The sequence below is a fragment of the Diorhabda sublineata genome, chromosome 8, assembly GCF_026230105.1.
Source record: "Diorhabda sublineata isolate icDioSubl1.1 chromosome 8, icDioSubl1.1, whole genome shotgun sequence".
Taxonomy (NCBI): Eukaryota; Metazoa; Arthropoda; class Insecta; order Coleoptera; family Chrysomelidae; genus Diorhabda; species Diorhabda sublineata.
Window position 1 is genome coordinate 22,389,572 of NC_079481.1, and position 25,826 is coordinate 22,415,397.

A 25,826-nucleotide genomic window follows, 5' to 3' on the forward strand; every position below is an offset into this window, starting at 1 on the left:
TATATTGCATGCTTCATTTAACCAATTTTATTATTGGCATAATAATAATTTCAATGATAGTAATTTGATTTTTTTTGTTAGGTGGAATGGTACAAACAGCAGAACAGTATGAACTCATTCATAGAGTTTTAAGTTTGTTTGCGGAAAGTATGACTTAGGTATAATGAATTAATGTTGAATTGTATTTAAAGAAATGTCTAGAGATATGTGGACAGATTGAAGAATGAAAAACACGATTTTGAATATGAAATTTGTCGAGCTAATCAATGAATAGGAATTCACTCCGAATTCATTATAGATTGGAAATCCGTTGAAATATATATACAAACCAATTTTGTGGTATTGCCAAGCAGGAGAAAAGACTAATTAGCTAATTGTAGTGTGAAAATCTTTTTAAAAACTTATATATAAAATATTTAAATTTACATTAGAAAACGTTGGAAGTTTTTGTTGACTTCTGATCTAAAAAATTAAAATTTTAAATCTCTCCAACTAAAGTCATAGTTATTAAAGTTGAAAAAATAGTGTTAAAATAATTTTGTTAACAGAATGCACTCAATACTTCACACAATTTACGTTGATATAGAATCTAATATAGTAAACATATAAGTATAACCATATATTATAGTGACAATCACAAATGAAAATTAGGAAATTGAAGTAAAGTCATCTTCCAATATTTGGAATATTCTTCATCAGTGCGAATACACATTCTGAAAAAAATAATCCGCATTTTTGTTTTAAACTAAATTCTTAGAAATTTGTAATGTTACCTGCTTTGTTGTGGTCCCACAGCATCGACTCTGCTTTGAGGTAACTTTTTACATAAGCTTGAACGGTTTAGTTCCTTTAAAGCTGAGTTGTTTGTTGGGAATCAGGAGCACTTTGAGGTAGGGATGTTTATAGAGTCTCTGCACGTCTCCTGGTGACTTTCCTCATTTCATCTGGAATACATTCGACTTGGAGGTTTCTATGTAGATTTTCGTTCCAAACACGCCAAGGAGTACTTGCAATATTCCTTATTAATCGGTTTCGAAGGGTTTTTAATCTATGATTGCTTTTTTTAGTACAACCACATAGTTGCAAGCCATACATCCACACCAAAAACCGTTTATATATTAATAATTTGTTTTAAATGGAAAGCTACTTTGTATTCAACTGTTTAGTTTTTTCTTTAACAAGTTGATTCCATTTAAGTTTGATATCGAGATTTAAGCCCAGATATTTTGCTGTATTTTATTATGAACAAAATAATTTGAAATAATTTTTTTCTCTTGCTATTAAAGTTAATTTATACCGAAGTAGATGCTCTAGGCGGATTGTGAAGTGGAAGTGACATATACGGGTTACGTCGTAGTATTCCTTCTTCAAGTTTAACCGAGATTTCAATAACCGCTAAATTGGCGCTGTGTGTTAAAAAATGGGAGGTAAAACGATAACGACGTAGTCCGTATACGTCACTTCCGCTCCAGAATACACCTAGAGCATCTACTTACCTGTCTATATATGACTGCCGTATTTCAGTTAGTCACTGAAGACATTTTCTTTCGCTTCATTATCAGGCATTGGTGCCAAATCTTCTCGAATGCTTTAAAAGTATCCAGAAATATGGAGCCAATTTTATGGTATTCCAGTGATTTTTCCATTTTAGTTTTTTCCCAGTTGATCCAAACTCTATTCAAATTTCTATCATGAAATCCACATTGCTGCGGTTTGATATTTTTTGACAACTATGTGGTCATTTCAGCCTAAATGATGCTTCTTCTACTTCCTGGAGATCTGTTAATTCTGAAGCTGCCTCTTCATCTTTTCCTGAGAGGTGGATTGCCAACTATCTTTCCACCTTTTAGGTGGTCTCCCGGGAGGCCTTGAGCCGGGCGGGTTGTTTTCTAGGACTATTCTCGGAAGTCTGTTCTCGTCCATCCGTCTTACATGGTTGTACCACTGCCTCTTACGTTGTTTTCCCCTTCTCACAATGTCTTGTTTCCCGCACTGCTCTTTGACATCTGTGTTTCTTACTCTGTCTCTTCTTGTTTTCCCCACTATTGTTCTCAGTGTTTTCATCTCGGCCACCCTCAGCATTTGTTTCGTCTTGTTGGTGTCCTCGCGGACTTCCGTGCCGTACGTCATGATGGATCTGATACAAGTCTTGTAGATTCTAATTTTGCTATCTTTGCGCATGTACGGGTTGAACCAGACTATATCTCGTAGGCATCCTGATAGTGAGGATGCTTTGTTAATCTGGCTTCTTAGGTCTTTAACTGGATCGTGGGTACTTGATATGTCTATGCCCAGATATCTGAATTGCATAACTTGTTCTATGGGATTGTCCTCCACCACCAGCTTACATTTGAGCGGATCCTTCGCGATTGTCATACATTTAGTTTTGCTGATAGAAATGTTCATATTCAGTTGGCGGCTTACCAAGAACTGGAAGATTTGTTTCTGTAGGTCGTTTTCTGATTCGGCGATGATTGCTGCATCATCGGCATAGCACACCATACTAACTCTTTTGTTGCCCATTCTGTATCCCAGGTTGAGACATGTTACTTTGTTTATAATTTTATCCATGAGGAGATTAAACAAAAAGGGACTTAGACTGTCACCCTATCTAATTCCTCCCGGTGTTGGGATATTTTCAGCGAATTGATCTCCTACCTTGACCTTTGTTACATTATTGTTATTTAGGTTATGGATTATCTTCGTTATGTTTTCTGTTGCCTTATTTTCCAACAATATATGCAAAATGTCTCCCAAGCGGACCCTATCAAACGCCTTTGTTAGGTCACTGTAGCAGATATACGCTGGCATATTGTACTCTGTAGTCTTTTCTTTTATTTGTTTTATTATGAACACTGCGTCTGTTATTGACTGTTCCTTTGTAAATTTGTGTTTTCAGTTTGTCCTTGAGAATACTCGTGAAAATTTTCATTACCGTATTCAAGAGAGTTGTTATAGTTTTCTGGGCAGGTTTTTAGTCCTTTCTTGAATACAGGTATGGTGATTCTGTTTTTCAGTTGAGTTCTGCTTCCACCTCTTCATTAGCGAGCGTACCACTTATATCTGTATTGTATTCGTTTACATTCCGCATTTCCTCAGCATCGCAAAGCTCTTTATAATGCTGTTGCCATGTCTCCATTGGTACTCCTTTGGTCTGCACGAACTCGTTAACTTTTTTTTTTTTCTCTTCAGAAGCATTTTCCACACTTTCCTTTGGGCGCCATACAGGTCGTGGTCCATGTCACTAGTAAATTAGCCCAGTGTGCTCTTTTGATTAACCTTATTCTTTCTTTCGACGGTGCGCTTTTGTATGTTGAGTAACATTTCCTTTTTGATTCAGAGAGTTCTTTTACCTCTTGACAAAACCATGGTTTGTTGTGGTTTGTCGCGTTTACATTAATTTTACGCTTTCCGATCGCTTCCTCCGCTGCTTCTTTGATGCATTTCGCAGTACTTTGCCAGCTCTCTTCTACTCCCCATTCTAGTTTCAAATATATCTCTTTTAATTTATTAGTAATCCTGCTCTTGTAGAGGAGTTTTGTGCTCTCCGTTGTTAGAGACTCCAGATTGTACTTTTCGATGAACTGTGGGTGTTTTCACTTTTGTTGTGGATGTTTTCACTTTTGTTGTGGATGTTTTAGTAGTATCTTGCCAAGAACAAGGTTGTGATCAGTCCCCAGGTTAGCGGATGTTAGTGCTCTGACGTCGAGTACTTGTGCGGGTGTTATTACTCGATTTGTGAGTATGAAGTCTATCATCGATCGCTGGCCTCGATTGTTATTGAAAGTGTATTTGTATTGGTCTTTATGTGGAAAGTACGTGTTGTTGATCCTCACTTCATTTCTAGCGCAGAAGTCTATTAGTGCTTCGCCGTTTTCATTAATTATGGCTTCATTATACTTTTGCTTTACGCCTGGTATTACATCGTTCTCGATCCGTTCATTAAGAATGATAATTTCGTCTTTAGTATTTATGTTGTCCATGATGTTTTGTAGTTGCTGATAGAAGTGCAGATAAATGATGCATTAATTAGAAATGTAAGGTTTACTATAGCTTTTCTAAATAATTTGTTCAATATCTTATCACTAATCAAGTCAAAGCCAAGAATTTTTTTGTATTGATATTATTTTGGACTATTTTATATAAATTTTTTTATTGGCCGATACTATAATCTTGAATACAGTTGCCTCTTGTTCATGATCCACTCGTGTTTATTCAAGATTTTTTTAATAGATATTTTGTATGTAATTAACAAAATAATCCACTCTTTGTTTGTGATTTATTGTCCATGTCATTTTGTCTCTTTATATAGGAGGAATATTTATTGTTTTGACCACCTTGAATAAAGAATCTTTAGTGCATTTATCATTAGCCCACTCAGATACTTGCTGACACGCTTATTTTTGATCTTTCTGATTCCTCATTTCTATCTTTATTGTCTACAGATCGCTTCTTTTACAATACTTTTATGAGGTTTTTATTTTTTTTTTTAAACATTTAGCTAAGCTAAGTTTTAAGTTTTTCGTTACAATTATTCTATCATATATAAAGATCCTTCCAGCACAATTTTCTCATTCCTTTTATATTGAAGCTTTCTAAGTTGTTAATTAGTGTGGGTAATAGTCTAAGAGCTGGTCGCTGTCTCGACTAAGGTACTCGTCACAAAGCTACAATTTTTTGTATGATTGATTTAATTATAGTTAAGTATCAAAACGTACTTCTGCTTGGTGTGGTGAGGTTGCAAGAAAACCACTTTTATTTTTATAATTGTAATTTTTTTAAATATTGTTTCACACGTCTACCGTTGACAAATGTTTTAATTTATATTATCTGGAATCTGTAAAAAAATTGGCAGAATAGTCTTGCGCTTGCAAGTATCTCCAGGTGAGTTTGACATTGTGACGAATGAATGAATTTAATATTATACTTTAACAATATAATAATTTAATTACAAAATAGTTAACAATTACCTTCAGATTGACTTGATGTTAAAAGATATTTTGACTTGAGTATCATTTGTCATTTATCTCAAGAGGCAAGATGACAATTTTATATTTATGTTCACGTGATTTTCTAATTTTCAAAATATCATGACACTTTGAGAAAATCGCAGACTTGAACTTAATTAATTTCACACAATTATTGTTTTTACAAAACACACAAACAACTTCTATTGCTATGATACACAGCTGCATTACTTGTTTCGTCAGGCAAAACAATGTCACTATATTTATCTCCAAACGCTTGTATATTTTTCAACAATTCAAATGTTTTTGATAAAATTGCAGGCGTAAATTTTTTCAACCTTTCACTATCGTCTTATTTACAAAACTCGCAGACATTTTTTGGCGTTTCCATCTTTAGTTTTTTTGGTGTCGATTTCTCACATTTTCACTATAAGTTAAAAATGACACAGAGCTGGAATCAAAAATAATACTAACATATGTTTGAAACAATTAATAATTAAAACAAAGCTGGCGATGGTAAGCTAGAAAAAAATCTATTTGTTAACTTTCTCCGAAAAAGCTAGCGTTGCAACTGACGAACTCAACGGAAATTTTCCTACAATAGGCTAAGCACAAAGCAATCAATATGGGGCCTGTATTCAGGTATACAATGTTTAGACGAAGGGCGATGAGGGATTGTGACGAAATATCTGTAGAATACGAATATACCTTCAATTTTTCTACAGTAAGAATAGTATATGTATGTATATGGGGTTCGAACACGAATGCATCCTCTTCAGATTAATTTTAGAAGTATTTACAACCAAGAAAATCATTTTTTTACACGCTTAAAATGGTATGAATTGAAACATACTTAAATTGCAGACTTGTTAAAGCATATTATTAAATATGAGGATATATTGAAAAATTCTTAGCCTACTATAGAACCAAACACAATTTCAAAGTCAAAATATTTTATTACTCAACATATTCCCTCTTAATTGGATACATTTATTACAGCGAACCTGCAACGTCTCTAGACCTTTCAAAAAAAAAAATGTTTTTTCTTGCTCTGCAAAGCAGACCTCCACAGCTTTTATTACCTCTTCGTTGGAAGACTTTTTAAACGACCTTTTAAACTTTTTTTCAGTTGAGGAAAGGGATGATAGTCGGACGGAACCAAATCTGGTGAATAAGGGGGATGTTCTAGTAATTCAAACCCTAAATCACGAATTTTTTGCAAGGCAACATGAGATTTGTGTGCAGGGCGTTGTCCTGCAAAAACAAACACCTTTGGATGGTTTTCCGCGTCTTTTCTCTTTAATTTTTTTCTCGTAGAGTGGTCAGTAATGTCGAATAGTAATCTCCAGCTATTGTTCTCCCCTTATCCAAAAAATCAATCATGATTACTCCATGGCAATCCCAAAAAACTGGAGCAAGAACTTTTCCAGCAGATTTTTGAACACGAAACTTCTTAGGTCTTGGAGAACCTGAGTGTCGCCATTCCATCGATTGTTACTTTATTTCTGGATCGTAGAAATGTACCCAAGTCTCATCTATAATTACAATTCGTTTTAAGAAGTCTGCATCGTTTTCAAATTGAGTACAGATCGAACGCGATGCTTCTACCCTTGCACGCTTTGGTCAACATTCAAACATTTGGGGATCCATTGTGCAGCAATTTTTCTCATATCCAAATTGACGTGAACTGATATTGATTGATATTTTGCACCCAGACAAGTTACCATAATCTGAGGTTATATCTAGGAGAAAATTTTTTCATATTTCTAACAAGAAACGGTTTTTGTGGACATATAACGTGATAGATTTGATAACTTCGTGGTCATTTAAATGAATGTCTTGTCAAATGTTTTTATGTAGGGAGGTATACGTCCAATTTTTTAATTTCTAGTATGGATAATCACTCTTGTTCGTATTATAAAAGTCCATTTATATTCCATTGAAGTAACCAGTGCTTTTTCCATTGTTCTGTAGCTGTTCTGTACCACAGAAGGGTTCGGATCTCTTGAAGGGCTTGTTGGTCCCCGCTTTAAAGAGCTTATCAGCTATTTAATTTCCCTTCGTTCCGGTGTGTCCTGGTATCCGTTGTAGGTTAACTTTATTTCTCTTGCCTAGCTCGTTTAATTTTTCTAGGCGATCTCTAACGTGTTTGGATTTTATGATATTGGAGCTTAGAGCTCTAAGAGGATGATGATCTCCTGTTTGCGATAGTTCCTCTCTAGATTGAACCGACCACATTTTTCAATTGCATATATTTCTGCTTGAAAAATGCTTGGTGCGTTGCACAGGCTTTAAGAGTGTTTGGTTCTGGGTCCGTACACTTCTATTCCAGTTCTGTCTGCTGTTTTAGAGCTGTTTAGTTAATTTTGTCGGGATGATAGTGCTTCCAAATTTTGGGTTTCCAGATAATTCAAATAAATAAGTTAATTTCATAATTTTTGATTGAGAAATTTGAAATATAAAACATAATTTTCTTTTGATTGCTTAAGTACTACTTATTTAATGTTCTAAATACTCAGATGTTGTGAATTCAGCAAGAATATTTAATGAAAAATTTGTTCCAAAAACACTCTACCTGACTATTCTCGTTGCCTTTCTTTTGCTATTTCTCTTTCTTATATTAGGGGTTGTATTATTTAACTGATGACTATCAAATATCTCATGATACTGTTAATGCTTCTAGGATTGTTAATTATGCTCTCTATATTCAAACTATGTTCAACTTGATGGTACAACCCTGTATTTCTATACCATTCTGGAATGATTGTCCTGTCCAATAGTTTTGGTTCTTTAATGTCATTCATTTTTTTCTAGCAATAAGTACATTTCTTTCAAGTTAATATCTATTTGTTCTCTTGTTTATATATATTCTATAATGTTAAATATATAAAATAAAGAAAAACTTTCATGTGAAGGACTTCTTTTCAATTTCTGTCCAACGGTTTTATAAATTAGAAGCCATTTTATTCCCTTACATCTGTTTTTAGTACTATCGCATTGTGCTACAACTAAAACTATTTTTGTTTGTACTATCGAATCAATTTCCTACACTATTTTTATTTGTGAATTAAAATAATGTAATTGCTCAGTTATTGTTTTTTCCTGGTTGGTTATATAACTGCTATATAATAGTTTTTTGATCGAACGTTCACTCAAGATATGTTACCGCCTTTTTTACAATGAATATATATTGCATTTATTAAATAGAAAATAAGAAAATTCGAAAATTAACATAAATGTATTTCAATCGTTCATGATATTTGAAAGGATTTTTGATATACCCATAGTAGTTGTAATGGAAGTTAATGTATGTATCAAGATTTTAGAATTCTCAGTGGCGCGCGCCTTAATTAAAAAATATATATTGATAAAGAAAATTTTACATAATTGAAAACTAGTAGTCCTTAGTTGTTCTGAAATTATTCTAGGCTAGATATCAGTCTAACATCTTATTTTTATGACTCATGCTAAAGCTTTTCATCTGATGCAAATTAAAGATTTCAGACTGAAACAAAATTTGATTAGAATCATAGAGAATCTACTATAATATCTAGCACTTTTTTCCATTTATATAAATACTGTGGAATGTAGAGTATCAAATACTATCACTATTAGAACTAGAGATCTTTTCGATTTCAATTGTCTTGGTATTGCTATTGCAGTCTTCTTAATTCAACTAGACCATGGGCGCTCTCCAGAATAATTGAAGAATCCTTCGGACGTCACTGGTTTTGAAGCAAAGTTCGTAGGATTTTCGTATGTATATTTATAAAAGTTTGACAATTGCAGGGGATGTGTATCGTAGTTTTCTCATCTAATCCACAGACTCGACAGTCTGAATCGGCGGCCCGTGCTCTGCAGTGAGGTCTACTAGAGTATTTGCCTCCACTCTTTTTAGCTGCAGTATAAAAAATGTTTAGCAATAACAATTATAAAATGTTTAAAACCTTTAAGAAAAGTCAGTACAAGAAATTGGTTATGTTCTCATTTTTCGGTAGTTTGTAACTACTAGTTTTACTAAAGCTATATCATACAATCACATATACACTAAGTAGCAAGGGACGAAGTTACCAATGCATGAGGTATAAAAGGAAACAACATTGTCGATGTACAGGCATGAATAACAACACCATTGTATAGACTTGAATCATTATGAGATAACAAAAAATATTATGGTATAAAAAGATCAGAATTGGAATACAAGTCTTCTAGTGAGAAAGAAGTAAATATAGGAATAATTTTGTGAACTGTGACATTAAATGAAAATTGAATATACAAGATGATCCAGAATTCTACACTTGATAGTACATCCAAAAATAATGGTACTTCTCAATGTATCTTTTTTTTTTCTATAATTAAACAATGAAGAAGTACAACACTTGAAAGGGAACCACTTTTTCAAATATCTGTAGTTTTGAGTATGGCGTTCTTATTTTGGTTGTGATTGTAACATGAGAGTTGAAACAATTTCACAAAATTTGTCTTTAGACCCTTCTACAAAAGGTGTGCTCTTCTAATATTCTTTTAAATACTTGTATCTCCTGTATTTTGCAATTTTGGAAAAAGTGTTCATTATTTTTGTTTTTTTTATAAATTGTCTAAAACTTTTTCCTTTCTTGATAGTTGGCTTTGTCACTAAACTATCTGGTTTTTGTAACATAACTTGTTCATTATTATATGAAATACTCGCACACATAATCAAAATAATATATTATGCAATTGGCATGAAATAGCTATTTCTAATTAGTTGCAGTTTGTACGTTTTCTACTACTGTTTCCTATTACATGTAAATTAATAAATAAAAAACAAAAATCGAATAAAAGATTTATATTATTGTGTAAAGAGTGTAAAACTTTTTATTTTTAACCAATTTGCTAGAATAAGTTACTAAAACGTTTTCTGAAAATGCAATTCAAGAAGAGAACACAAGATTATTAATAATCTTTTTTATGTTAGTGGTAACAAAGTTTTTATTTTTAGCAACTTCCTCTAATTAAATTAATAAAAATGCAAGAATACATTCTGTGGGGAGAAGAAAAAATCTTATATACACGGAATGTAAGTATATTTACTTACATCCCTCATAGTATATTTTTTTTGTATTAGCTGGCGATATTGTCTTTTAGTATATAAAAATCGAAAACTAGTATTTACAATTCAAATATCATGAATGAAAGTATTAAACTGTATGTTCTTTTTTGTTATTGTAGTCTTTGAAAATCTGTTGTAAAAACTCCACACTAATTATAAACCTATCGATGTTTGCTAACTTGCAGTAGCTGTTCGTAAACAAAGTACTTATCAAAATGATTTTGATTAACCATACATATTGAATGTTGAAGATAATCAAGAAAAAAGTATATATATTGTATGTGATAATTTCTAGGTATTAAGAAAAGTTAATGTATATTTTTAATATTTTATATTTTTTGTATTTTTGTTGTTTAATTATATTTGTATTGGAACTATAAATTTTAAATTTTTAAATAAGTGTTGAAAGCAAAAATGTATTTGTAATTGTCGTTTAAATGGATAATTATTAATATCAGAAACTCCGTTATACAGGTCGTTTAAGAATAACATACAATAAAGTAAGGGTACATGTAGATCTCATTGGGTTATATCGTGTACTTTTATAAAATACAGACTGTTCAAAAAAAGTTTTATTGCAATTTTTTTCATGAACCTAATTACCTAATAATCATCAGTATGTTATGTCAGTTTTAATACTCTATAGAAAACTATTTTAACTTCTAAATTTGTTTCTTCTCCTTCTTTCTTTTTTCTTGATACTTGTTTTATTCTACTATTCAGCCTCTTGAGAACTACATGTCAAGTTTTCGTGCCATCTCCTCGGAGGTGGGCGGGAGATCTCCTTGAAGTTGGTTTTTCATCCTTTGCCTATTTAGTCCATCGATCTTCCATCATTCTGCCGACGTGGTGTCTCCATAATCGCCGTCTCTTTCTCTAGAATCATACTATATTTTGAATCTTCAGATTTTCTCTTATAACTTTGCTCCTTTTTTTATACATGTTTTCATCTCTGCTGTCCTCATCATATTCTCCGATTTTGTTTTGTCCGCAAAGATTCTTGAGGCCTTATTTATTTGGATTCGTACCTCTTGTTGTTTTTGTCGCTTGTGATCTCAACTCCTAAATTTGTACATTGCATACACTGGTAAATGGGGCTGTCGTTCACAGCTAGTTTATATCTTGTAGTAACTTTTTCCACAGAACCGATATAGCTAACAGTGCAGGCCATCCTCGTTATAGCATAATATCTTTATCTTCGTCCTATGTTATACTCTATAGAAACTTATATGATATTAATTATTTCATCCATAATCAAATTGAACAAGATGGGCTCAAACTGTCACCTGGTCGAATTCCTGTGAGTATTGGAACTTGTTCGCTAAACTCCTGCTGTGTTTTGTTGTTTTTATTTAGCTCTTCTATTACGTTTATGTAATTTAATTATTTAGGTGTTCGGCGTTCCCGAAGTATATCAATGATGTCAGCTATTTGAACTCTATAAAATGCGACAAAATAAAGGAACAGGGGTTTTAGATATTGAATACATTTTTCAGTCCTTTGTCTTAGAATGAATTTTAATATGTCAATATTCTAATAACTCACATTTGTAAGGAGAGATGTATATTTCTTTTATCAGTTTATTTCTTTTGGATCTCTTCAGAATCCTCAAATGCTTTCTTGTTGGTAAGCTCTAATCCAAGCTGAAAACAATTCCAGCCAGCGCTGCTATTTGGTTCTTTTTTTTGTGGTTTACACACCAGCAAATGCTCTAGTCTCTGATAAGATGAGATAAAATTTCTTTTATATACGAGGTGCTTTATATTCAAATATATTGTACACATGGCGCCAAAAAGAGTATATAACTACACACGGCCGCGCCGAGCTTGGTCATCAGCGCCTTTGTGCGATATCAATGATACTCCTCTGTCTGTATGATTTTGTAAATGAGTAAACTACTTTATTACCAAATAGGGAAATTATGAAATAACTCCTATTATACAAGGTGTCTGAAAAGAAAATTCACAGTTAAATAAAAAATTTTTAGAAAATTAAGGAGTTTATCGAATGTTTGTTGTAACATTCAAATACATTGCTTACCAATTTACTTCTCATAAACAACATCGTCCAATTGTAAACCGTTGCGCTAACGGTTTTCGTTTAATCGAGCACTAAAATTGCCTATGACGGGTATTCTTTATGGTGGTTGCCATTTCGTGACGAATAGTTTCTTTTAATTGTACGGTGAAGTCAGTTTGTTAGTATAAATTTTAGATTTGACATAACCCAATAGAGAAAAGTCCATAGGTGTTAAATTGGGACTCCGTGGAGGCTAACTTATGTCACCTCTCCTGGAGATCAATTTGCGAGGAAAAATTCCACGAACTCGTGGCAGACATCCATTGGACGTGTGAAGCTGCTCCGACCATGTTCTTTGGTTATAACCATTAAAGTTTTGCTGTTCAGGGACGAAGACGTGGTCCACATCTACACATAACGCTCTGAATTCACTGTTACTGCGCGCCCTCTTTCATCTTCGAACAAGTAAAGGCTTGTAACTCCTCGCGTTGACATCGCAGCCCATAAGTTCACATTAAACGAATGTGTTTTGGACTGGTTGCACTCTAGTAGCGATAGTAGATTCATTCTTAAGGAACTGATTCAGTTGATTCATTTCTGATTATTAAAATGAGCAGAACTTGAAATATAAAGCTGCTAAGTGTTGTCAGCTACTAATTTGTTACAACAAATATATAATTTTTTTAAACTGAATTATCTGTGATACTTTTCATCATTTCCAAGATGCCTATCATAATAATAACCCGAAAACTTTCTATTTGAAACGTCACATTAGAATGTAAAACTGTTGGCCAAATATCTCGATCATCTTTGGAAATATCTTTCTATCCAGATAACCAGATGAAATTAGCAAAATAAAATAAGTCACTTAATTGAAATTTGAACACCAAATGCTTACTTCCACACTACACGTTTGTTTCTTTGAACTTTACTTGGTTATTTGTGATAAGTCTTATGAGCAGCGCAGTTGACAAGTTACTGAGGCTTGTTATATTTGTTCTTTTTTGGCTTTCTGGTATAAAAACATCTGATTAATATAAAAATTCATTGTAAAATACGTGTGTGTTGGTAAATCACTGATAACTATTAAATAATAATTAAAACAACTCGAATATATGACCTAAAGTTGTGAATGACCGCCTGAAAATAAAGTAATAAAGATAAAAGATTTTGTAGTTTCAAATTTGACATTTCCAAAGAAAATTGAACACGAAATTCAAACACTCTTATTTAAATTTTGTACTATCTAGAATTTGAAATCAGCCAAAAGTAAATTCCAAACGCAATTCGCGGCCGAAGTGCGATATGGCACGCACACGACGTAAAGTTGGCCTATTTCTAATGAACTTTGCGAACAGTGCTTGCACCTGCGTCTTTACATCAGTTTTTTGAGTTTAAGTTAATTGGACCGTCTATTGATTTAATCTAGATAAAAAAATAAACGATAAATTTCTTCTTCGGTGTGTATCCAATTACCATATATGAAAGAATATGTCTATATGGACAGTTTCTATAAGGGCAAGCTGTTTTGACTAAGGAAGACAGAATGGCAACGATTTCTTCATCCTCCGAGGTTCCAGCATTCTTAAGCATGCGCAGTAAAGATAAAGTGTCTCGATCCGAGAGAGGAAACTAATATTTTCGGCACTGTAACGTAGGGACGTTTTATCCCATACCAACTGTCCATATAAGAGTATATGACATTTCGACCTAGTGCGCATGTGTTGTGCATGTCACGAAATACAAATTCATTTTTAGAGCTTGCAACCTCTGTTCACCGTGTCAGCATGGTTTTTAGCCTGGAATTGCATTAGAAATTCTAAGATTGGTCGCATTCAACAGAAGAAACCGTACAACCCTAGCGGATTCATTCGGTGACACGTACGCTACAAAGTCAACACGTTCTGGAGCGGACGCCATTTTCGGAGGGCTTTGAGTTTGTGCTAAGTAACGGTAGCGGGGCTGAAACGTGAGAAAAGTGAACGAATCTGAGACAGAACAAGACCAGAAATTCTGTAATAAATCGTTAAGTTGTAGCCTTCTTAGAAAAAAAATGATTGAATTCGGTCAAGGGGATGAGAAAAATGAATTGAAGCTCCATGATTTATTCGCATAATTTAGTTTGGAATTATAATGTCCATTTTTGGATACATATAAAAGTGAGTGAATGCTGGAAACACATCGTAATTATTTAAAAAAAAATTAAGTTAAATAATGAAACTTTTCGTTTGAATACATTAAATAAAAATCAACCATAATGTAATGTACATTGTGATTCCACTTTGCCCGCAAACTGTATTAGAAATGTACCCTAATAGGTAATATACTATTTCAGTTTCCGAAAAGCCCTACTAGAATAGAAAGGATCCTATCATATGACTATGACCCAATTACTTCGATCAATTTCCAAGCAATGATGATCTTATTTAATTTCCGAACATTCAGATCATGATCGAGTTAACTCCGGTAGTGTCCCAAAAAGCTTTTAAGTAACTAGAGCATATATGTAATACTTCTATATGGATAGTTTCTATAAGCGGAAGTTAATCCGACTAAGGAAGACAGAATTATAACGCTTTCTTTATCCTTCGAGGTTCCAGCTTGGCTCTGCGCATTCTCAAGCATGCGCAACCTGAAGGAGGTATCTGAAACGAGAGAGAGAATAGTATATTGTTGGAACCTTAATAGTGGGACATTCCATCCCGTTTAACATGTCCATATAGAAGTATTAAATATATAAACTAGAATTAATGAAATAATCAAATTAATTGTTATATTGGAAACATCTTTCGCAGCTTATCAACATATTTGTATTAAAAAAGACCAGTGGCCATTTAACTAAGAAGATGATTTGACAGTTCTAAAGGTGAGATTCAATGACTTTTTCTTTTTTTTTGGTTATGTCGTTGACTTGATCTGTATATTATGTATGGACAGTTGGTTTCGGAAAAAACGTCCCTACGCTAGGGTGCCAACAATATTCATTTTCTCTTTCGCTAGACACTTTATCTATACTGCGTATGCTTGAGAACGCGCAAAATTGAACTGGAACCCTGGAGGATAGAGAAATCATTGCCATTCTGTCTTCCTTAGTCGGAACGTGTCTTTGGTAGTAACTTTTCAATTTCATCCAATCAGGATTGATGACACGATGATAGAAATGAACTTTAGCCACTAACTTCATATTATTCAGATCCTTCCCGCCAAAAATATTTCTTAAGTTTGCGAGACCCTATTTATTTATTGCTTTTTATATTTAAAATGGATATTGCTGACGCTAATATCGGTTTAAGACTACATCGTGATGAAATTGGAATTAGGTGCCAAAAACTGTTTCAGGATTTTTTAGAAGAGTATGTAGATATTATTTGTAACTGATTTGTAATTGATTAATATTTACTGTTTTCTTAAGGTATAAAGAAGAAGGCGAACTTAAATATTTAGAACCAGCTTTAGAACTTCAGAGTGAGGAAAGAAGCACAATTGAAATAAGTTTTGAAGATGTAGAAAAGTACAACCAAAACTTGGCTACTACGATAATTGAAGAATACTTTAGGATTTATCCATATCTATGTCAAGCTGTTGCAAACTTTGTTAAAGATCGTGCTGGACTCAAAACGGAAAAAGAATGTTATATCAGTTTTATGGATGTACCTACACGACATAAAGTTAGAGAACTGAAAACTGAGAAAATTGGTACATTGGTAAGGATATCTGGACAAGTTATTCGTACTCATCCTGTGCATCCAGAATTGATTTCCGGGACATTCACTTGTATGGAATGTCAGACTGTGATAAAAAATGTAGAACAACAGTTTAAGGTAAGATAATTGACGAAGTGAATCTCGTATTCAATAATAAGTTTACTTACTCTTTTAGTTTACAAATCCCACAATTTGTCGAAATCCAGTATGCAGTAATCGCCGTAAATTTACGTTAAATGTTGACAAATCCAAATTTGTGGACTTCCAAAAGGTTCGAATTCAAGAAACACAAGCAGAATTACCCAGAGGATGTATACCAAGAAGTGTCGAGGTTGTGTTAAGAGCAGAGAATGTAGAAACAGTTCAGGTAAATTGTCAAATTTTCAACCCCAGCTCTTTGTTTCTTTTATACTTAAATAGTAATCCTGAGGTTGAAAATACTAATATGACCTACGTTACAGCTTATGTAGCAACTACCATACTCATAAATAATAAAATATTTTGTTTGGATGACTATAATGTAATTATAATATTCAGTCAATTTAGAAAAACCTCAAATTATTATTTTTATAAATCTATTCAATATTTTTTGAACTTTTCTCGTGAAAATTGAAAAAAATACTTGTCAGGTTGGTTTATAATATTTATAATTTTCAATAATTTGTGGCAAATCTATTTTATATTTGTATTCTGTTGTTTTGCAGAATAATTCAATTTTTGAAATTTATTATTCAATGTGAAATATAATTCTTCTATAATTAATTATAGTTATTCTGATTTTATAGGCTGGGGATAGATATGACTTCACTGGAACTCTTATAGTAGTACCTGATGTTGGAGCTTTTGCTCTTCCTGGTGCAAAAACACAGATATCTGCCAAAAATCGACGCACTGAGGAATCTGAGGGTGTAAGGGGCTTGAAAGCTCTTGGAGTTCGGGATCTACATTACCGCATGGCATTTTTAGCATGTAGTGTGCAACAGACTGTCTCCAAATTTGGAGGAATTGAAATGCCTTTAGGAGAGATAACTCCTGAAATCATGAAACAGCAGATGACTGAAGGAGAATGGACACATATGTATGAAATGTCCCATGATAAAAATTTGTATAATAATATGATAAACAGTCTTTTCCCAAGTATTCATGGTAATGAGGAGGTGAAGAAAGGGATTCTTTTGATGCTGTTTGGAGGGGTTTCAAAAACAACAATAGAAGGTATGTATGTAGTAATCAGAGAGATTACTGATGATCCTAAATTTGCAGATTTGCAATAAATCAACCTGGTCTTTTAGGTTTTGGCATTACTGTTGTTTAGTTAAATTTTTGAAAAAAGTGAGGGTTTTAGGAATTTTTAGTTGAAATTTGTGATTACTGTCATTATCCTCTGCATTTGCCTTTGACTTAAATTATTTTTTTTCTTGAATTACATAATTAAAATTATTCGGTGGTATTTTCTAATCCTGTTTTCTCTACTTGAGAAGCTTCCCTCAAACTTTCCCAAATAAAAGTCTAGTATTAAGACAATTCTTTTATTTAAAACACTGCTTCAGTGTAATAATGATTTTATTTTTTCATTTACTTAACAATTTTAGAACAGTAGACAAATATAATCTGAGGCAGAAATGTTCTGGTGCCTAACACTGTTTTAGTTTTTCTCTGATGATTTTCATCACAAAGCTATTATAGAATGGTTGCTCTAAAATATTTTCAAGTAGTGTTCAGAGAATGGACTCCTGTTTTATATTTTTTTAAATAACAAATTTTTGTAACTATTTTTTTTTAGTTAAAACTAATCATGTTCTTACATTTCCAGGTACATCATTGAGAGGTGATATAAATTGTTGTGTAGTTGGAGATCCAAGTACAGCAAAAAGTCAATTTCTTAAGCAGGTCTCTGAATTTTCTCCAAGAGCAGTATATACTTCAGGTAAAGCTTCATCTGCAGCAGGTTTAACTGCCGCTGTGGTAAAAGATGAAGAATCTTCAGATTTTGTTATCGAAGCTGGAGCTCTCATGTTAGCAGATAATGGAGTATGTTGCATAGATGAGTTTGACAAAATGGATGTAAAAGATCAGGTAGCTATTCATGAAGCTATGGAACAACAGACTATTTCCATAGCCAAAGCTGGTGTTAGAGCTACTTTGAATGCTAGAACGTCAATTTTAGCAGCAGCTAATCCAATTGGTGGTCGCTACGATCGTGCTAAATCTTTACAACAGAATATAGATTTATCAGCTCCTATTATGTCAAGATTTGATCTGTTCTTCATTCTAATAGATGAATGTAATGAAGTGATAGACTATGCAATAGCTAGAAAAATTGTGGATCTCCATTGTAATATAGAAGAAACTGTCGAAAGAGTTTATACTAAACAAGAAGTGCTACAATACATTAGTTTCGCTAGGAAGTTTAAGCCTATTCTCAGCAAGGAAGCTGGAGATTTATTGGTACATTATTACAATCGATTGAGACTAAGGGATAGTTCAAGTACAGGTAAGTCAACGTGGCGTATCACCGTAAGACAATTGGAAAGTATGATACGACTTTCTGAAGCAATGGCAAGAATGGATATTTCAGATGAAGTTCAAATCAAACATGTCAAAGAAGCATATCGGTAAGTAGAAAAGTGACTATTTAATAAGAATATCTAAATAAAAGAAATATTACTTTACTCTACACTCTACACAGAAATAATTTGCAGTTTCATACAGCAGATTAATAATATAAATTATAAATAATTATAAACAATTTATTATCACAAAATTATGGAACATATTCATTTAAAAACTAGATATTAATAATATTCGAATTTTTACTTTTTCCAATGATTATATATAGCATCTTATTGCTACCAAATATAGTAATCAAAAGAAAATATCTGTATTGAAATATTAAAATGAAATCTTTATTGTCTATCTCAATATAAAAATTTTTTCCCATCAGCTTCCACTCTTGACATCTATAATAATGAGCTCAACTTGCACATCAATGACAATGTCTATATTCCACATTTTGGTTTCAACATTTTCCTTGACATGTTGAATCCACTTTTTCCAATTATCAGATCTAATTCTTTGAATAGCTTCATGAAAAATATGTTTAAAGTCAGAAAATTAAAATGTTTTATTTTCTCCTGCAATATTGTTTCACATCTGAACACCATATCAACACAATGGGATTGAGTTCACGATGGTAGGGCGGTAACTGTAAAATGGTTTTATTGTGTTTTTTGGCCATTTCATCAATAATATTCGAGTTATACTTATTTTTATACTCTTTCACAATTTCTAAAAGCTCTGCCTTAACCTTCGTTTCATCAAAATCGATATTTTTAAAAGTAAGCCATTCTTGAAAATCTGTTTCCCTTATTGGAATTTTCTCAAGTTTCCTAGTGTAATATGAAGTATTGTCTAATACGACAACATAGCTTCGATAGAGTTTTTGGAAACCAATTTTCGAAAGAGACTCGTCCATTTCTTCGTGATAGTCCCCGTTTTTTTTTTTCGTTTCAAATTAATAAACTCTTCCTAAAATGAAATTTTCCCTGTAAAACCTGGCACATATAAAAAACATAAAATGTGCTGTTAACTTAACTCTCTTGATTTGTAATAACTATGGAAATTATCTTAGTCAACCCAATAATAATGAATAATAAAAAATCTTTATAGAAATAAGCTTTTATTTAAATGAAATTTTAGTGGACTTACAATGTGGCTTTAGAAATAGAAGAAGCTCAAATTACTTGATATTTAGAACTAGACAATCAAGTGAGAAATTAATAAATAAAGATAAAGATATTCAGTTATGTTTTATAGTTTTAGATTTGATTACACACATACATACACAGACAGGTGACACTAAAAAAAACTTGTAAAATAGTTTTTTGAAACATTACCTACCTAATGGGTTTTTTAATCTGATGGAAAGTCCATCCAAGAATGCTTGCTTTGAGGCTTGTATTGAAGGATCCATCCAAACCTTATCCTTATTATGTCCAGTGTTTCAGTGGTTCATCCAGGTAGTAAATTTTTCTATTTTCTCCATGAAATTTCTTAATTTTTCTAAGGTATCCTCATTTCCACAAAATTTATATTTTTCTAATAATAAACTGTTCCTTTCTCGTTTTTGTATTGAAATCCTTCTTTTAATAAATTACAAAATGTTAATCTTTTAAAATCCGGCAGGTCCTTATCTTTGTTAACTACTCTCAGAACTTTATCCACTGTAGGTAACTCATTTTGAAACAAAAAATTGTACATTCTTCTAATGGCGCTTCTGTCGAAATCATCAATTTAATCTTTAATTTTTTTGTTGATGGATACTTTTTTGGTCGGCCACTGAAAATTATTAGCTCAGTACGATTCCGTAAACACTTGCAGAAGATACTCTCGAAATATTTGATTTCTTAGAAATAATGTCATTAACAGTTTTGTCATCATTCTCTTGTGTTTCATTTTTATAAATATTAACAATCATTTGTTTTTTGTGCTCGCCCCTCCCGCGCCTTTTTATTTGTGGTGTATTAAGCTGCCACTGATTTAGACCATAACGATGCCACGCTGCGTTTCGCTCGGGATATTCACGAGGTGATCATTGTTTTGGTTTTTCTTTGATATATAGACTTGAGCAAATTAATAAAATAAATTAGTCATATATACAGAGGCAGTATATTATCAGACTGAATTTTTGAATTACAGAATTATTAGGATCTTTTATTAAATTAAAATCATGCAAAACTGGGACTAGTTTAATTAATTTTCTAAAATATTTATGTATGTTTCTCACATATTCATCAACACGATAAATTATAAAAAATATTTCCTGTCCATTTAAGATTGTTGAATAAATCTATTATAAGAGTGGAACAACCTGAAATTCAACTGGGAGATGATAATGATGAAGCTAATAATGATGAAAATATAGAAGCAACTCCAGAACCCACTGTAACTTCTACTGTAACAAAAAAGAAGATGGTGTTGAGTTTTGAGGAATACAAAAATATCAGTAATATGATCGTTGTTCATATGAGGAGAGAAGAAAGTCGGATGGAAACAGGTAAATATGTGTAGAATTACAAATAGGTGTTTTCAACGAATCTGACAGATCACTGCAATAGTTGTAATTATGCATTTTACATTGAATTTTTAACCAACAGCTGTTATGCCCTAATGATTTGGCTAGCTTATTACATTTGATTCTCATAGTAAATCAAAATTGTTTTTTTTGATATTTTCTTGCAAAACCATATAAGTGTCATATATTTTGCAAAACACAGCTGTAGCATAAAGTGATTTATTATATGAACATAAAGAGATTAACCATGCAGAGTTGATACTGAAATGCAAACGCCTCATGGCAGACAGTAGCGGATTTACAGGTTTGCTGCCTATAGACTAAACTCATCTATTCCCGCCTCTACTGAACTCTAAAATTCCATACTTTAGTTCACAATTATTCAAATTACACCTTTTATCAATACAATTTCAACTTTATAATTTGAGAACTAAGGTTTCCTATAAGATCTTTGATTATTTTCATGGCAAAAAATTTTTAAAAGACATTATATCAAGCATATTTCAATTTTTATTAAATTCCTTTTTTTCTCTATATCAGTATATCAAAATACAGAAATTTTTAACAAAAATTCTCGCCTTATGGTACAGTCCACTCAGCCTGGTGGTAAATCAACCACTGATGGCGAACAATTATTACTAATAAAGACGTCCATCCTAGATTTTATTGTTGTAACAATTATACCAATATGTACATGTAGAGCACCGCATTTTCAATATATCCTTTACGTTTTTCTTGATTCTCTTAAATTTATTTTTCATGTTATGATTGAGATCATAACGACATCATTCTTCACTACACGTCATTATTCACCTTATATCAAGATGCAACAAATTTTATTTCTTATAGTAAGAGTTTTTTTGGATAACACTATTGTACATCAGTGTTTTCATTCGAAATAGATATAGGGCTAAAATTATCTTCGAATAAAGTTCTTCCAAAAATTTCAAATGTTTTGTCTCCCCAAAGGGAAACGTGACCTTACAGTTCTGTTATGCTTTCAATTTACTAAAGATAAACCTTCATTTCAACCGCTGATTACAACATCTATGTTGAGAGATTGTAGTAGGCAGAATACTCTGTCATCTGGCACACTATACGCCAGAAATTGTACTGAAGACGAGTAAGTAAATGGATGAGCTGAACAAGGGATCAAAATACTATTCATAGTGTACAGTCATTCCAGGAGGATTGATTATAAGGAAGCGACAGTGTAATGAGGATAGATAGGTCTACTTTTAATATGAGAAGGGGACCTTAGTGAAACACGTTAAACTTTAAATAGAAAACTATAAACTCTTCTATGTTAAATAGTTGAAACCTTTGTGTGTTTATGTGTTTACATTACCATTATTGTATTTTAATAATTTGTAGAAGACAGAGAAGGTATTCGCAGAAGTGATGTAGTTGAATGGTACCTTAACCAAATATCAGATCAAATAGAAAATGAAGATGAATTGATAGAGAAAAAAGACATGTTTGAAAAAGTTCTTGATCGCCTTATGTATCACGTAAGTGTTTGATAGTGTGTAGGAGTATACATATATGAAACTACTTTTTGGTAATTGATATATTATATATATAGTGCTTTTCAGATAAAAGTATCCACCTTTAATAACTTTTGTAATACTGGTATTTAGAAAAAATCCAAAAACACGTCAATTTATGTTGGAAGGGGCAAGCATTATGGCTTATTTAAACTTACTGGAAAAGCCACCCCCTCACCCCTAGCAGCATCCCCTTTATTTTTTTAAATTACTTGTCATATTTTTTATGTACAATTTGGATACTCCTCTTTGAGCTGATTTCAAAAATGTATAATACTTGTAGGTTAAAGTGGTTAGTTTATGAGATAAACAATTTTTCTTTTAAGAGCACAAATTTTACTTATTATTTACTTTCACCTTATTTGCCTGTACTAAAATGGGTTGTACAACAGTTCAAACTCTTTAATCTTTTTAACTGTGCTATTTATTATGAAGTTACAATAAGTGTTCAAAATGAGTACCATTCACTTTCATACAATGGTATAATCTATTTTGAAATGCCTCTCTGACATTGCTTAATACGGCTGGATTTAATTGTCGACATTCATTTTCTATCCTCTCTCGTAAATCATCCAGAGATTCTGGTTGGGTAGCATAAACTTTTGTTTTTAAATACCCCCATAAAAAGAAGTCTAGGGGTGTTAAATCCGGTGACCTAGGTGGCCACTCCATCATCTGCCCCCTTCTACCTATCCAACGAGCGGGGAATGTTTCGTTTAAAAATTATCGGACAGGCATAGCATAGTGTGGGGGAGCTCCGTCTTGTTGAAATACCAGTAAATCTTCGGAAAGGTTATCATCATTTTCTATTATTGTTGTAATACGTGGGTCAACCCCTTCCCTGAGTAACTCAAGATATGATTCACCATTTAAATTTCCGTTGATGAAGAAAGGTCCGACAATGTGGTCACCTAGGATACCTCACCAAACGTTTAACTTTTGGGGGTGTTGTGTATGGAATTCACGCATAATATGGGGATCACTTTCAGCCCAATATCTACAATTATGCCTACTTACTAAGCCATTTAATGACCATGAGCATTTATCAGAAAAGCAAATATTGTTTAACAATTGTGGATTGTTATTGATAATTTGCGTCATTGATTCGCAAAACTCTAGACGACGATCAAAATCATCTTCATTCAACTCGTGCACCAACTTAATTTTGTGTGGGTGGTACTTGAATTTATGTAGAACTCGGAAAACTGTAGAAGATGAAACACCGATCGCTCTACTTATTGTTGACAACGATTGGGGTTGTTGAGCCTCTGAGCTGACTTGCCCTAAAATTGCCACTTGGATTGCTTCGTTATTTACGAGTCCCTCTCGCTTATGCAATTTATTGCAAACAGACCCTGTTGTGGTAAATTTCTCCATCAGTTGAATTACATACTTATGAGTTGCATGTCTTCCGTCATGTAATTTGTTAAATATTCTAGCAGCAGCTCTTGCACAATTATTATTTTGGTAGTATAAACCTACAATTTCAATTCTTTCTTGCAAAGAGTAAACCATTTCAGAGAAACAAAATAAATAATGTATCAAATTACACTATCAATAGTGACTACAAATTCTAGTTGACAATGTCAAACTTTAATAAAAAGTAGAGTTTTTTGTTGTTTGAATTTTTTAAGTAGAATAAATAGCACAGTTAAAAAGATTAAGAGTTTGAACTGTTGTACAACCCATTTTAGTACAAGCAAATAAGGTGAAAGTAAATAATAAGTAAAATTTGTGCTCTTAAAAGAAAAATTGTTTATCTCATAAACTAACCACTTTAACCTACAAGTATTATACATTTTTGAAATCAGCTCAAAGAGGAGTATCCAAATTTTACATAAAAAATATGACAAGTAATTTAAAAAAATAAAGGGGATGCTGCTAGGGGTGAGGGGGTGGCTTTTCCAGTAAGTTTAAATAAGCCATAATGCTTGCCCCTTCCAACATAAATTGACGCGTTTTGGATTTTTTCTAAATACCAGTATTACAAAAGTTATTAAAGGTGGATACTTTTATCTGAAAAGCACTGTATATATATATATATATATATATATATATATATATATATATATATATATATATATATATAATATAAATTGAATGAAGATTTTTTATTGTTCTGTGTATAAAATGTTTGAATATCAAAGATCTACCTTAAAATATGTAAATTATACTCATCTTTTGATTAAACGTGAGGAAATTAATTCTTATATTCATCTCTGCAGGATCAAATTATTATCCCTCTAACAAGCACGGGATTGAAAGGACCAAGTCAAATAGAAGAGGAAGATCCTGTGGTAGTAGTTCATCCAAATTATGTTATTGACCAGTAGAATTCGAGTCTTTACACAACAACAAGTGGTATGCACATACATAAAGTTATAATTAATCATGTTCATTATCACTTTATCATATTATTGTAAATCATTTCATATCGAATTTTCATCTTTTGTATTTTAATGAAAAAACATGGTACATGAAGTGGAATAAAATTAACAAAGGACTTTTTGATTTATGCTTGATAGTTGAAATAAGAAATTAATTGAACTTGGCTATTTCACAACACAAAACATTCAGTCAGTATCTATGATTAAAAATATAAATTGGAAATTTTATTTTAGAAAACAAAAATGTACATAACAAAATACAATAAAGTTTCATCTATCTTTCAAATTGTTTCATAGAAAAACGATCCCAGCCGTGTCATGGATGCAATATTTGGTTGAATAATTATCTCCTCCAAATCATCCAGGAATGTGGCGTATCCTAAAAAGATTACATATTAAAAATGACGAAGGAACAATTGTGCGTGTGTGTAAATCAGAAATCAATCACCAACTGTATACAGGGTGTCTCATAACGACTCAACTACTTTAGTTGAAAAAAAATACATTATACACACACACACACACCTACGCCATTGCCCTTAGGCAAAAAACGTTTGGACAACCTTTTGTAATAAATGAATTAAATTTGAAATTAAATCAATTACACGTTTCTCCAATGAAGATTGATTTAAAAAAATTAAAATTAAAGGATATTCCAAATCAACTGGTAACGCCAATATTCACGGATAACACTAATTTTCCCATTCCCAGTATTTGGACTATTCTTCTTTATATAGCATTGATATTGGCCTTCTTGTGGATTTTGTATAAGAGGAAACATTCAGGAAGGACAAATAAGAATCACCCGCAGGCAACAGAAGACGGGATCCAGCTTCCAGGAGAAGCTTCCTTCTAAAGAGGGAGGTGTCACCTACGCCATTGCCCTTAGGTGGACAGTATATTGTGCTGATTAAGAACTTATTTTATTGTAGAATTGCTTAGCTTGTGTTTACCAAAAGATTATTTAATTCACGTTTGTAATAAAAAATATCAGTCTTGTAATTGAAGTTGTTGGTAGAATTTATGTTAGAAATAA

The 25,826-nt window shown here is 32.4% G+C and overlaps 4 protein-coding genes across 4 annotated transcripts in view; 2 read left to right on the plus strand and 2 right to left on the minus strand.

Moving 5' to 3' along the window:
• Positions 1–11,873, plus strand: part of LOC130447253 (uncharacterized) — a 39,303-nt gene extending 27,430 nt beyond the window's left edge. The window contains exon 10 of the mRNA XM_056783964.1: positions 82–11,873. Within this exon, the coding sequence (XP_056639942.1) occupies positions 82–158 (77 nt within the window). The 3' untranslated portion in view covers positions 159–11,873. The remainder of the gene's footprint in view (positions 1–81) is intronic.
• Positions 1,783–2,523, minus strand: LOC130448280 (uncharacterized). The gene has a single exon (XM_056785566.1). It carries the CDS (start codon positions 2,521–2,523, stop codon positions 1,783–1,785), a length of 741 nt encoding a protein of 246 aa, XP_056641544.1.
• Positions 11,874–15,191: 3,318 nt separating the features above from the next.
• LOC130447252 (DNA replication licensing factor Mcm6) lies at positions 15,192–25,076 on the plus strand. Its single transcript, XM_056783962.1, has 8 exons — positions 15,192–15,431; positions 15,491–15,899; positions 15,958–16,149; positions 16,568–16,997; positions 17,596–18,397; positions 20,618–20,838; positions 22,231–22,367; positions 24,629–25,076. The coding sequence occupies exons 1-8, from the start codon at positions 15,340–15,342 to the stop codon at positions 24,734–24,736; spliced, it is 2,391 nt and encodes a 796-aa protein (XP_056639940.1). The 5' UTR covers positions 15,192–15,339; the 3' UTR covers positions 24,737–25,076.
• Positions 24,994–25,826, minus strand: part of LOC130447248 (general transcription factor 3C polypeptide 1) — a 62,638-nt gene continuing 61,805 nt past the window's right edge. The window contains exon 24 of the mRNA XM_056783959.1: positions 24,994–25,169. Within this exon, the coding sequence (XP_056639937.1) occupies positions 25,072–25,169 (98 nt within the window). The 3' untranslated portion in view covers positions 24,994–25,071. The remainder of the gene's footprint in view (positions 25,170–25,826) is intronic.